General features: G+C 38.3%; 2 protein-coding genes across 3 annotated transcripts; one reads left to right on the top strand and one right to left on the bottom strand.

Annotated features, from left to right (window-relative positions):
* Positions 1 to 1,138: 1,138 nt before the first annotated feature.
* On the bottom strand, positions 1,139 to 3,174 carry LOC117614585 (putative pentatricopeptide repeat-containing protein At5g40405). The gene has a single exon (XM_034343447.1). The coding sequence runs from the start codon at positions 3,172 to 3,174 to the stop codon at positions 1,327 to 1,329; it is 1,848 nt and encodes a 615-aa protein (XP_034199338.1). The 3' UTR covers positions 1,139 to 1,326.
* A 3,795-nt stretch (positions 3,175 to 6,969) lies between these two features.
* LOC117616579 (homeobox-leucine zipper protein HAT5-like) lies at positions 6,970 to 9,345 on the top strand. 2 transcript variants are annotated; one of them, XM_034345938.1, is made up of 3 exons: positions 6,970 to 7,247; positions 8,281 to 8,672; positions 8,775 to 9,345. In XM_034345938.1, the coding sequence occupies exons 1-3, from the start codon at positions 7,244 to 7,246 to the stop codon at positions 9,222 to 9,224; spliced, it is 846 nt and encodes a 281-aa protein (XP_034201829.1). In that variant the 5' UTR covers positions 6,970 to 7,243; the 3' UTR covers positions 9,225 to 9,345. The 2 variants fall into 2 exon arrangements, with proteins under 2 accessions (XP_034201829.1, XP_034201828.1); XM_034345937.1 differs by having other exon boundaries at positions 6,971 to 7,530.
* Positions 9,346 to 11,766: the final 2,421 nt, after the last annotated feature.

Below are 11,766 nucleotides of genomic sequence, written 5' to 3'. Positions count from 1 at the left end.
AAAGAGTAAATGCTTAGCCAATTTGTAATATAATAGTTTTTTTTTTTTCCTAATAAGTTGTAATATACTATTTTTCTCATCAAAGCATTTGATTTTTTTCACACATTGATTTACGTAACCTTTTATTTATTAGTTAGAAGGTCTTGCTTTGACTCTCCAGAAATATAATAGCCTAGAGCTGATCATATCTGAGTCGAAGATTACTGCTTGCCTACCATTGACCTTGGAGATTTATTATTAATAATGAAGGTCAGAGCTTGAAAATATTAGATGCTTATGTAAGCATTAGATAAGTACTTAAATTGAAATTAGGGTGAGGTATTGATCTTGCATCCTAATTAATTAATGGAAAACTCCTGCCAGAATTGCATTTGGTCAATTGGTTCTGAACTTGTGTCAAATTATTCTGCACTGCACTGCTGCAAGATCAATAAAGCCAATGAGAACAGAATTTTCCCAACTCATAACCTTTCCAGCACTCTGTTTGAGTCAAGTTCTAAAGACCACTCACTCAGCACCTAATTAAGCAACCCATGATTGCATTTTTAATTTAATTTAATTATAAATAATAAAATAATAAAAAGTGGACCAACCCGAACATAGACTTGGCCGGAAAGGTTTGTTTACAATAAATAAATATAAAAAAAGCGAGGATGCCATGCCTGATTTTTCAAAGGACGTGTAGATTTTTTCTGGGAAATGTCTCTTTCTGTATTCATAGACTGGTCACAGTGGAAGGACCATTTCAGTGACTCTGGTTATTTCGGTTTTACAAGTAATTTCCATTTGAATTTTTATCAGATTAATTGAACCTGTCCTGTATAAGTGATTGTGAATAAAGATTTTGGTCGGTTTCTAATATATTCTTGCAAGTCATTTCCATCACTTTAAGATGAAACTTGTTTGATTAGGACACCCACTGGTCAGAATTCTTGGGATGAAAAAAATACTGGCCTAGAGAAATGAGTTGGGATGATCTTCTGGGTTGTGTGGGCTAAGATCTAAGGGTGGAGAAGGACTTTAAAACTTTTGAAGTGGGCTTGGCTGGGCTGTAGCTAATAGCCCATTCATTACATATAAGCAGATATCAAGTCCAATATCAATATCAGAGCTCTAGACAGAGAAAGAAAGAAAAAGATGGTGAAAGTAGTGCTTTATTGATCATTTTCAAAGAAGTATACAACAAATAAAAATTGCAAATGATATCAGAGAACAAAGAATAAATAATCAGCTTTCTGTTTCTTCTTCTTTCTAGCTGTCCAAGTTTAAGAGACAACAATCAGGACTTGAACTGTGAACAGACCCATGAATTGATGAGCATTTTACTCACCAATAACCTTTGCAAGAGCACTCCCCATCCTGAAAATGGTGAAACCTATTCCTGTCTCTTACAATAATTTCTCTGTTAAAAAGTTTAGATATCATTTTGGTCACATCATGGCAATCCCAACAGACCCTGAGGTTCTTCACAATCCTAATCGGCACGCCTTCTTTTAAACTGATCAAACCGAAAGCAATCGCAACCTTCTCACTATGTTTACACAATGCATCCTCTTTCTCTTCTTCTTCTATATCAAACAGCACAGGATTGGTGTTAGCCACATAACCTGCTAATTTCAGCCGCCTAGAGATTTCTCCCAACATTGCCTCAATTTCATTATACCTCGGATGTGACTTGTCTCCTACTAAGAACTCATGAACTTCACCATCAACCTCTAAGACACTGCAACCAGGAAGCTTCCTCACACCTTTAGCCTTCATCGTCTGCCGCACATTACTCACTCCATCCCATAGCTTGGAATCAGCATATATATTGGACAAAAGCACATAAGCACCATGATTCTTGGCCTCTAGTTCGACTATCTTCCTCGAGGCAAGCTCACCTATTTCCATATTCTTGTACATTCTACTAGCGTTAAGCAAAGCCCCCCAAGCACCCGCGTGTGGCTTCATTGGCATGCTGTTTATGAAGTTCAGGGCTTCATCTAAACGCCCAGCTCGGCCGTATAAATCAACAATGCACCCGTAGTGCTCTAGCTGAGGTTCAATCCCATACAATTTCTTCATTGAGTCGAAATGTTGACGACCTTCCTCAACTAGTCCAACAACAGTGCAGCCCCTTAGAACTGAAACAAACGTAACTTCATTTGGATGAACCCCTTCTTTGTTCATAAGGGAGAAAAGCTCAAGACACTTCTCACCAAATCCATTCATAGCTAGGCCCCCCAGTGCACTACTCCAAGTATACACATTCTTTTCTTTCATACCCCAAAACACTTCCGTGGCCTTATTTATGTTCCCACATTTTGCATACATGTCAATGAGGGCAGTCCCCAAAGTCACCGTCATCCGTAGCTTGTTTCTCTCTATATATGCATGAGCCCATCTCCCTTGATCCAATGCCCCCAAATGGGAACAGGCGGATAAGACTGAAACCATAGACACCTCATTGACCCTCACACCCTCCATTTGCATCACATGAAACAAATTCAAGGCTTCCCTAGACTTCCCACATTGCGCATACCCTGCAATCATCGCATTCCAAGCAATAGGGTCCCTTTGAGGCATTTCATCGAACAGCTCCCTTGCAAAACCAACATCACCACATCTGGCACAGGCGCTCACCATAGCAGTCTGGCATACCAAATCAGGCTCAACAATTTCTCCAAACACTCTATGACACGAATGTAAGCAACCCAATTCAGCATACATGAAAATTAACCCGCTTTGAACATGGGGGTCATTCTCAAACCCACATTTAATCAATGCAGCATGGACCGAAGGACCAGTCTCACGTGCCAAAAGCTGCGCACAAGTGCGAACCAAGAAGTTGAAGGTGTAGTTATCAGGTAAAAAATTGTCCCTGGATTGGAGAATTCTGCTGTAAAAGTGAAAGCTTTTGGATGGCGTGGAGCTTTTAGAATAGGCTCTGATCATGGAGTTGAAGGTGAAGAGGGTTGGGTTTTCGCATTGGTCCAGGACTTTACCGGAATAACCCAAATTGCTGGGGTTTCTGATGGCTATGGTGGCAACAAATTGGCCAGAAAGGTGAGGGTCGTTGAGAAGACCTTTAACGAGCAGTTGGGAGTGGATTTGTTTGAGTTCTTTGAGGGTAGTGCATGAGTCTACGAGTGAAATGGTTGGTTGCTTTGCAATGCATCTTAGGGAGCTCATGTCGTAGCAAATCATTAGTGTCGTGTTCCAATAACTTCTAGTCTAATAATATACCAACGTTAAAACAAAAACATTTGACAGAAAAGTGCCAATTTTTATATATTAAAAAGAAAAGTCGATCACTTTAGCATTATTGCTCTGTGAATTGTGAAAGAACTTTACATTGCATGTTTATGTCATAGACTTCAAGTGCCCTTTGGAAAACAAATCTCCAATCTCAATTTTAACACCCTTTTGGTTATTCTCATGCACAATGCCATTGCCATCAACATTTACAAACTCAAATGGCCTTGACTCATATAGCAAGGAGTTGACCGTGCCCAAGGCTAGTCGTGTTCAATTGTCCAACACTCTCCCATTCTTCAGCTTAGTGAAGTTTCCGTGTAACATAGTGCTTAACTGGGAATGACAAAGTTGGGCATGCACCTACATGCTACTTTGCTCTAGGAACCAGTTGGCAGGAAAAAGAAAGATTTTACCTTTACATGCAAATGCAACACCAAAACACATGAGCTCCTGCATTGTATTGTATGACATGACTTTTATGAATATGACACCATTTGGGTGTTCAAAAAAGTATTTAGCTGTTGGGAAAATTTTGCATCTCCAGTTTGGAAAGCATCAGGACTTGCTAGGTAGCTAGCAGCAATGCATGTGGCAGGCAACAGAGAAAAAGGTATGCCTCAAGCTAGCAACCAATAAAATAAAGTTAAAAAGTAGACCAAGACCAATGCTATATTCATATTCCTCAATGCATGCATATTAATCCTTAATAAGAAATAGTTTTTTTCTTTGTAATTTATTGGCAATGGTGCACTAAGCGAGGATATGGATCCAGCTTGCTACAAAAGCACTGGTAAAGAGAGAATCCTGGGGACCAGCTTAACTGTTATATCCACATTAAGGACAAAAGCGTCGTCTTTGATGCCACAGAGACAGAACATTATTGTGCTGATCCGAATCCTCCCAATTGTGAGTGCATATGTTGCTGCTAGGCTAGCTATGTACTTCTATGTTGGTAAATCGCACATGTACATTGGATTTACTTCTTCTGTTTTATATCAGTTGCCAAATTACTTAAAGGGAAAGCAAAGAATAATCACCAGGCATGATTTGCAGGTCCTAATTGGTCATAATTCTTAATTATCTGCAAATTAGTCATGCATGGTAAGCCAGAGTGTGCTGAATGATGAGTTGAAAAAAGTGTCTGGGGGCTTTTGAATAACACTGTGATGCCGTAAGTTCTTTGCATGCTGTATTTAGCTGCTATATGTCTTGTTGGCATAAATTAGGTTGTGCTAATTTTGGTCCAAAAATATCAAAAACATGACTCAAGTTGTTCTTTCTTATGTCATATAACCATGCTTGATGTGATATAACTGATAAGGACGTGCCCAAAAGAGCCCAATTTCTTCTAATTAGCCAACTTATAAGTTTTAATATGAAAGTATGAGAGCAGAACTTGTAAGCTACTTGTAAGAGTCTGATCAAAGAAGCCATGCCATGCTAAGATGTCAACCATGTGATATGAAAAGTTGAAATGAAGCAAACCCTTGACATTGAGTTTGAGTAGCCTAAATTCAATTTCAAACCGTATGGTATTAGCATCCACTAGCTAGCAGCCTTGACTTTTTACACACTCAACCGCTCGCTTATCGGAGTGTGCTCCAACCTCTGTTGACTATCTCCATCCTCATCCTTCACAACTTGCAACTAGCCTACCGGCCTGCCAGTGCCACAGTTTCAAGCCACAAGCATATTTTATATTGTATCTAAGATTGAATTTGTTAGACTCGTGGCCAGTACATAACTTCAATTCATAACCATGCCCCTAAAGACTTCTAAGGTCCCCATATATTTGTTTGACCCACAAACTGTTCTGGTCAAATTGGTAGGCTAAAATATATCAATGGTTTTTCAACTAAAACACCGTTTTACTTTTCGTCTCTCAACTTCAAAAATTATTATAATCATCTCTTAATTTTTGAAGTTGAGAGAAGAAAAATAAAGTCGAATCTTAATTAATAGAGCATTGCTACATTTTAGCTTAGAATAATATTACCCTACAGTATTACAGTTACTAGCAAAAGCAGCAAGATTCAAGAGTTGCTCTGCGAATTCAGTTTTTTTTTTTTTTTTATAATCTCTTTACAAAGAAAATAAACAACAAAATGGGCAAGTTGCAAAGTGAACAAGGAGTTGGAAAAATCTTGGACGAGAGCCCATCAAACTCTTTTTCGAGTGGAGTTGCAGAGTGAGGTGAGAAAGTGATAAGCTATTGGTTCAAATCTTGTCAGTTTAAAGAAAGAAAAATCTTGGATGACATTAATGACATGGCTCTCATGGCCTAATGTTTAAGCTTAAAGCCGACTTGTTAAAAATCTTCTAAAAGTCGACCGAAATATTTGACTGAGAAAAAAAAAAAAGTCGTAAGCACATATATATTATTATATAAAAATTGGAATATGAAACCAATAAATAAGAAAGAGCCGATTTTGAAAAACGCGGCGGCTGGGTGAGGTTGCGCCGGTCGAGCCAACGGAGAGGGAGAGTGGTAGGTCAGAAGTCAGTAAGCCTAGAAAAGTAAATAAGAGTGGTAGGGTCATAGGGGCCATAGGGGCCATGACCCTTCTGATCCCTCCCTCGTCATCCATATAGACTGTTTTTTGTGGTATCTCCCGTCCGTTTACCAAACTGTCCTCCTTCTTATTTTTCTTCAATATTAAGGATTTTTTTTTTTAGAGGTTCATCTATCTCTTCTTATTCTTCAATTTATCTCTTTTAATAGCTTCACTACTCTTTAACAGGGTAATCATATAATGTGATACATGTTTGAGTAATGCTTGTCTTTTAATTGGGCGATTTCTTGAATAATGTTTATGCTGCTCGTTTACAAGCTGGCTATCTGACTCTTTATGCATCAATGGTTGAAAATTGCCCACTAACTTGTGGACGACTAGATCTTACAAAATCCTAAATTTTTATACTAAATATATGTAGAAGACTAGAAATTTATAATTAACTTGGTCTATGTTAGCTTGATATGCATTTTGGGCTAATTCCTTAATAACTTAAGTGTTTTGGGCATAATCTATTATGGTATTAGAGTTTTGGTTTCAGAATTTTTAAGTTTGAATTTCTTATATGGTTGAACATGAGGTAGAGTGTTAACTTGATATACATCATTTTGTGTATATGAAAGACAATTTTAACTTGATATACATTATAGGTTCATTTCCTGACATTCTATTTGGATGTGATGAACATAGTAAATATAGGAAAAAGATTGAAGTATTTTGCATAACCCTCTTGATCATCTTGAGTTATGAAAATGTCATAAAACAATACTTTTGCATGCATCAAGCAGTAACTTCCCCTCCCAATGCTTTGAAAATGAGATGGAGACATTGACCCGCTGTTGAGCAATATCAATCAACAACCATGAGCATTGAGCACCAGTATATATAATTCAAACGGACAATTTAGATGTCTTTGAACCCAAAACTTCATTTTCTTAGTGGGAATCCGATTAAGTCACAAGTTTAACTACCAGATCTTTTTACAATACTTACGATTATTAATGATTAGCTTATAACAAGATTCCCCTTTAGAGAGAGACCTTGGAATTCAAACATTTAGTTTTGTTAATTTGGAGAAAAGAAAAAAAGAAACCTATTATTTTCTAGTAATACAAGCAACAGGTTGGATAAGACGAGAAAACAGATGGGGCACTTTGGTCATTTACCCAACCTGTCAACTCTCTCCCAGAAAAGAAAGCCTCCTGTCTCTTCACCAAGCTCCTTATAACCCCACCAAGCTCTACCCCCAAGGGAAGAATCTCTCTTTCTCTCTCCCAATGTTTTGAAATTTCTGGCCTTCACAAGTTCCCAACCATAGCAGCAAAAGCTGTAGCCAAGGGGTGAAAGAAAAAAAATCCCATAGTAGCAAAAGCTTCTCCTTCATCTTCATCGTCTTCATAGAAACCCAAGATGTCACCGTTCTCTGCTTGATTGTCTGTTTCTTCATCTGAAGCCGTTTGCTTCCACTACTTGTTCTGAGTCACTGAGTGATGGGTGTGAGCTCTATTTTCTCTCAGACTTTCCACATTACAGTAATTCTCACAAGAAGCTCTTTTCGCCGTAATCCTTAGATTGAAGCCAACACATGTCCCTTTAAGCCCCTGGGAATTCAACCACACACAACATTGATAAATACATAAAACACATAAATATATGGCGGGTGGGAAACTCTACAGTGCTTCAGACATGAATGTTATTTTCCAAAACGAAAAGCTCCCTTGCTCTTCTGACGTTCTTGAGTCTATTTGGGTTCCCACTTCTTCCTCCTCTTTTCATGGTAATTTTATATCTGCTTTGCATTTTTTTACTTTGTTGGTTCTCGGGCCTTTGAGCTAGCTAGCTATTGTCCATCTGTTTGAAGCTTTTATTCTTGTTGGGATTGTTGCCTTTCTTTTCATTTTTCATTTTTTCCTTTTCCATTCCCTTTCTCAGCTATTCAAACTAATGGGTTTTCTCGTTTGACTTTGGTTATATTTCGTTGCTCTTAGATTGATCACTGTAAAGCTTGAAACTTTCGCTCATCCCATTTTAAATTATGTTACTTAATGTGTAAAATTCGAATTTTGGCAGAACTTTTTTACTACTTGAAAAAAATTCTGGATCTTTGACATTCTTTCGACTATTTGTTACCTGTTTCGGTTGATCAACAGGGTAAATCTGCTTGACCAACATGTTAAGATGGAAAGTTTGAAGCTTTCTGCATGCTAAGATTGGAAGTTTGTAGCTTTTTGCATGCTAATTAGAAAGTTTGAAGCTTTTTGCATAAACTCTCACAATATTCTATTGCGTTTCTGTAAGATTTTTTTGGTTTTGTAATTGTTTTTTTTTTTTTTTTTTCTGGAATGAATTCATCCTGTAGTTGCTAATTTGAGTTCCTCTCTGTAAACAAAATGGGGAGACTTTCATCAATAGAAGAAAGATATATAGAGAAAACCCCACCGAATACGCTTATCTGAAATTTACACTATTGAGTTATTGAAAAAGGTGCGGCCATCTAAAATTTGGGTGATCCTTGTTTTTGTTCCAGGTTCAAATTCAATGGTTCATTTTGAAAGTGCAAGTGGAGAAGACTCCTTGGATAGGTCATTCTTCCGACCGATTGATAAAGAAAATGGGGATGACGATTATGATGCAAGCCTTAATCAACCAGGAAAGAAAAGGCGGCTTACAGTGGATCAAGTTCAGTTTCTGGAGAAGAACTTTGAGGTAGAAAACAAGCTTGAACCAGAGAGGAAGGCCCAACTTGCAAAAGAACTTGGCTTGCAGCCTCGCCAAGTTGCAATTTGGTTTCAAAACCGGCGGGCGAGGTTTAAGAACAAACAGCTGGAGAAGGAGTATGACTCATTGAAAGCTAGCTTTGACAAGCTCAAGGCTGATCATGACAATCTCCTCAAGGAGAACGGAAGTTTGAAGAATGAGGTAAATAAATTCAATATGATCAGCATGCCTCATTTGAGTAATTTGTTAACTCTTTTGACTCAGAAAATAGTAAATGGTTTAATTTTTCCTTTGTGTGAACAGATTGATTCCCTCAAGGACATGGTGATTTTGAAAGATATAGGAAAGCCTGGAACAAGAAATCTGGAGTTACATGATGCAAACAATATTATTTCATCCGATGTAAAGCCCCAAAGTGCAACTCCAAATGCAGCAGCTTCTGATAATGTGCCAATGGTGGTATGCAAGCAAGAGGATGCAAGTTCTGCCAAAAGTGATGTTTTTGACTCAGATAGCCCACATTGCACCGAAAACCATTCTTCGTTGTTGGAGCCTGCTGATTCTTCTCATGTCTTTGAACCAGCTGAACAGTCGGATTTCTCACAAGATGAAGATGATGATCTCAGCAGGACCCTTTTGCCCCCACCCTACTTAAAACTTGAAGATAGCTGCTATGATGAGCCGCCTGCAAGTTCTAGTAATTTTGTGTTCCCTATGGAAGATCAGCAGCCCTTTTGTTTCTGGCCTTACTGAGAGAGAGATTATCATGTTTCACATTGACATACTGCTATGTCTCTGTGATGAAATGTGAAGTTCTCAGTTGTAATTATGGTTAAGTTAACTAGCAATAAATCCAATTATTTTGCCCGTTTCACATATGTTTTATGTTTTGATTTGCCGGGTTTATGAGACGACATAGTTTTTTTTGTCTACGAGCCAAAGACGCAATATCCAGAATGACAAAAAAAAGAAAAAGAAAAAAGAGACACAATATCCACGCAAAAAGATGAGAACTTTAGGGATTTGAGTGCAAGTAAGAAAGAAAGAGAAAACAATAGTTGGTAAGCTTTGTTCCCTTCATAAATGCATTAGAAGTCGTGGGGGTTTTGAGTGCATTTTATTCAGTAACGTATCTTAACGCATATTCTGGAAATCTGATGTTGCTGCATTGCTGCATATGATAATCTGCGTTTTAAATTGATCCTTCTGCAATAAGATACACAGGCTCCCAAATACTGTTAATTTGTTATAATAATAATAATAATAATCAAACTGCAGTGAAAAAGCAATCTTGGCAGATAGTAATACAGAATTATCTGTCAAGATTGTTGTATTTTTGGATTTCCTCTGAAGAATATATTTGCTCAACACAGCACACTCACTCCAAAGGAGAGAGAGAGAGAGAGAGAGAGAGAGAGAGATCATTATCATAATGTTTTTGCTCTGTTAATTAATGTGTTGAATGTTACATCTTTGTGAAGTAACGTCCAAGACAAGTATATTTTAATAGCAGCGTGACAAGCTGAGTTTGAATCCGAACACAGAGAAGCATATGAAAAATATGGTAAAAATATATACAAGACATAAAAGAAAGAAAAGAAAAAGTCAAATTTTTGGGTATGGTTTCATCTTCAAGTGACAATCACTCGTGTGTGATTGGCAATGACTTTTCGACACCACCACCCCCGACCCACAAATCCCGATAGCTTATTGGGGATGTTGACACCTTGGTTACGTTAAAGCTCAGTACTCATATGTAATTTTTTTTTTCTCTAAACCAAAGTTTGTTTTTTCCTGCAGATTGCTTCTGTTACAGAAAATCTTGCTGATGCAAGTTTGGATTTCCCAAGAAATTGTGCCCTCGATATGTAAACACACTCTTATGATATGGGTGTATATTATAATAACATGAGATGGGGCTCTGTTTTTATATTTAATTGTTTTGGTGGAATATGGATTGCATCATGCATGGCCCATGGGCAAATATAAAATTGGAGCAAACCTTCTGAGAGATGAAGTCTAACTGGTTTGTCACACTTCACGTGGAAAAGAGAACCTTTGCTTTGATGTGAAAATTTAAATTTCAACTTTATTCGGTGGAAGAGAAAGAAACTGTTAACATTGATTTGACCCCAGAGTAGAAATTCTTCATTTTGGACTGAAATATGCTTGAATTTCAATTTTCAGCCGTGTTTTTATGTGGTTATTTCTCTTTGTGATGCTTATTAAAATTGATCCCAGCTAGTTGCGTCATCAACTTGGAAGGAGGGCGTAGAAATTACAGAGTTTGAGCTAAAAAGATGCTGCCACCAAAGTTGAACTCTCTTTGTGGCCAACTGAAAAAAAAAAAAAAAAAAGTCTTGCTCTGTTTCTACCAAATTGGGTTTCAAGACTTTTAAGAGTGCAAAAGTGCACTGCATGCTCTTGATTCTTGTTGCAGGGTCCAGTAGCAATTCCAAGTTAAGGCACACATGTAGGAGTATTTGAAGACATGCTCTAATAATTGGGGATACACAAATTTCATCTGTCGAAGGGTTTGGAACAGATTTTCTTTTTCTTCTCACAGTGAAACTTTATTTATAATTTGAGTTTGTGATTATAGCCGTTAGAAGGACGGGAAACGGGTTGGTCATGCTCTCATATTTCTACCAATTTTGTCACGACCAACATTCTCAATCACAAAAAGGAGATAAAAAGGCATAATTCAGTCAAGCAACACCACCCATCCATCCATATGTTCCGTGTGAGATGTTACAACTTAGGCCTCTGCTTTACATCTTTCAATGGCTTGAGCAAACCTACAAGTAAAGCACAAGTCCATAGTTGGCAAGTTATGCCACGTGGGGACAGCCTCTGGACTGGCCACATCAACTCTAGATATTTCCTCCCAAACCACACAGTACTGACGATCTCAAAAATCCCATTCCATTTCTGAAATAGACAATCGCATTCGTCCGGAACCATCGGAAGTGGCTTGAACATCCACCACATACGTGTCAGTATCCAAGCATGCCACCACACCGCAGGAGGATGCACCGGGATGGCTTTTTAATGGGCCGGGCCCACATGTGGGCCGTAGGGCCGTATATACAGATATGCATGCAACGTGGCGATAATCCCATGGTGGGTCTGAAAGCAGAGCTTGGAAAGGGCTGGTCCCCACTGCAGAAGGGTTCCTTTACGTAGTCTCTGTTCCAGGAGAGGAGGGTGGAGACAGAGCAGGATAAGAATGTAATGGGGCGGGTCATGCATTGCAGTTGGGCCCCAGGACTGGGATATGGGCTTTTGTTGGTAT

The sequence above is a fragment of the Prunus dulcis genome, chromosome 1, assembly GCF_902201215.1.
Source record: "Prunus dulcis chromosome 1, ALMONDv2, whole genome shotgun sequence".
NCBI lineage: Eukaryota > Viridiplantae > Streptophyta > Magnoliopsida > Rosales > Rosaceae > Prunus > Prunus dulcis.
This window is presented reverse-complemented; position numbering and strand designations above follow the sequence as displayed.

Excerpts from the sequence above, each read along its gene's own strand:
- LOC117614585 (XM_034343447.1), bottom strand. The coding sequence starts at position 3,174 with ATGAGCTCCCTAAGATGCATTGCAAAGCAACCAACCATTTCACTCGTA.
- LOC117616579 (XM_034345937.1), top strand. The coding sequence starts at position 7,407 with ATGGCGGGTGGGAAACTCTACAGTGCTTCAGACATGAATGTTATTTTC. Across the intron at positions 7,531-8,280 it reads TTCTTCCTCCTCTTTTCATG|GTTCAAATTCAATGGTTCAT; the intron begins GTAATTTTATAT and ends TTTTTGTTCCAG. Across the intron at positions 8,673-8,774 it reads ACGGAAGTTTGAAGAATGAG|ATTGATTCCCTCAAGGACAT; the intron begins GTAAATAAATTC and ends TTGTGTGAACAG.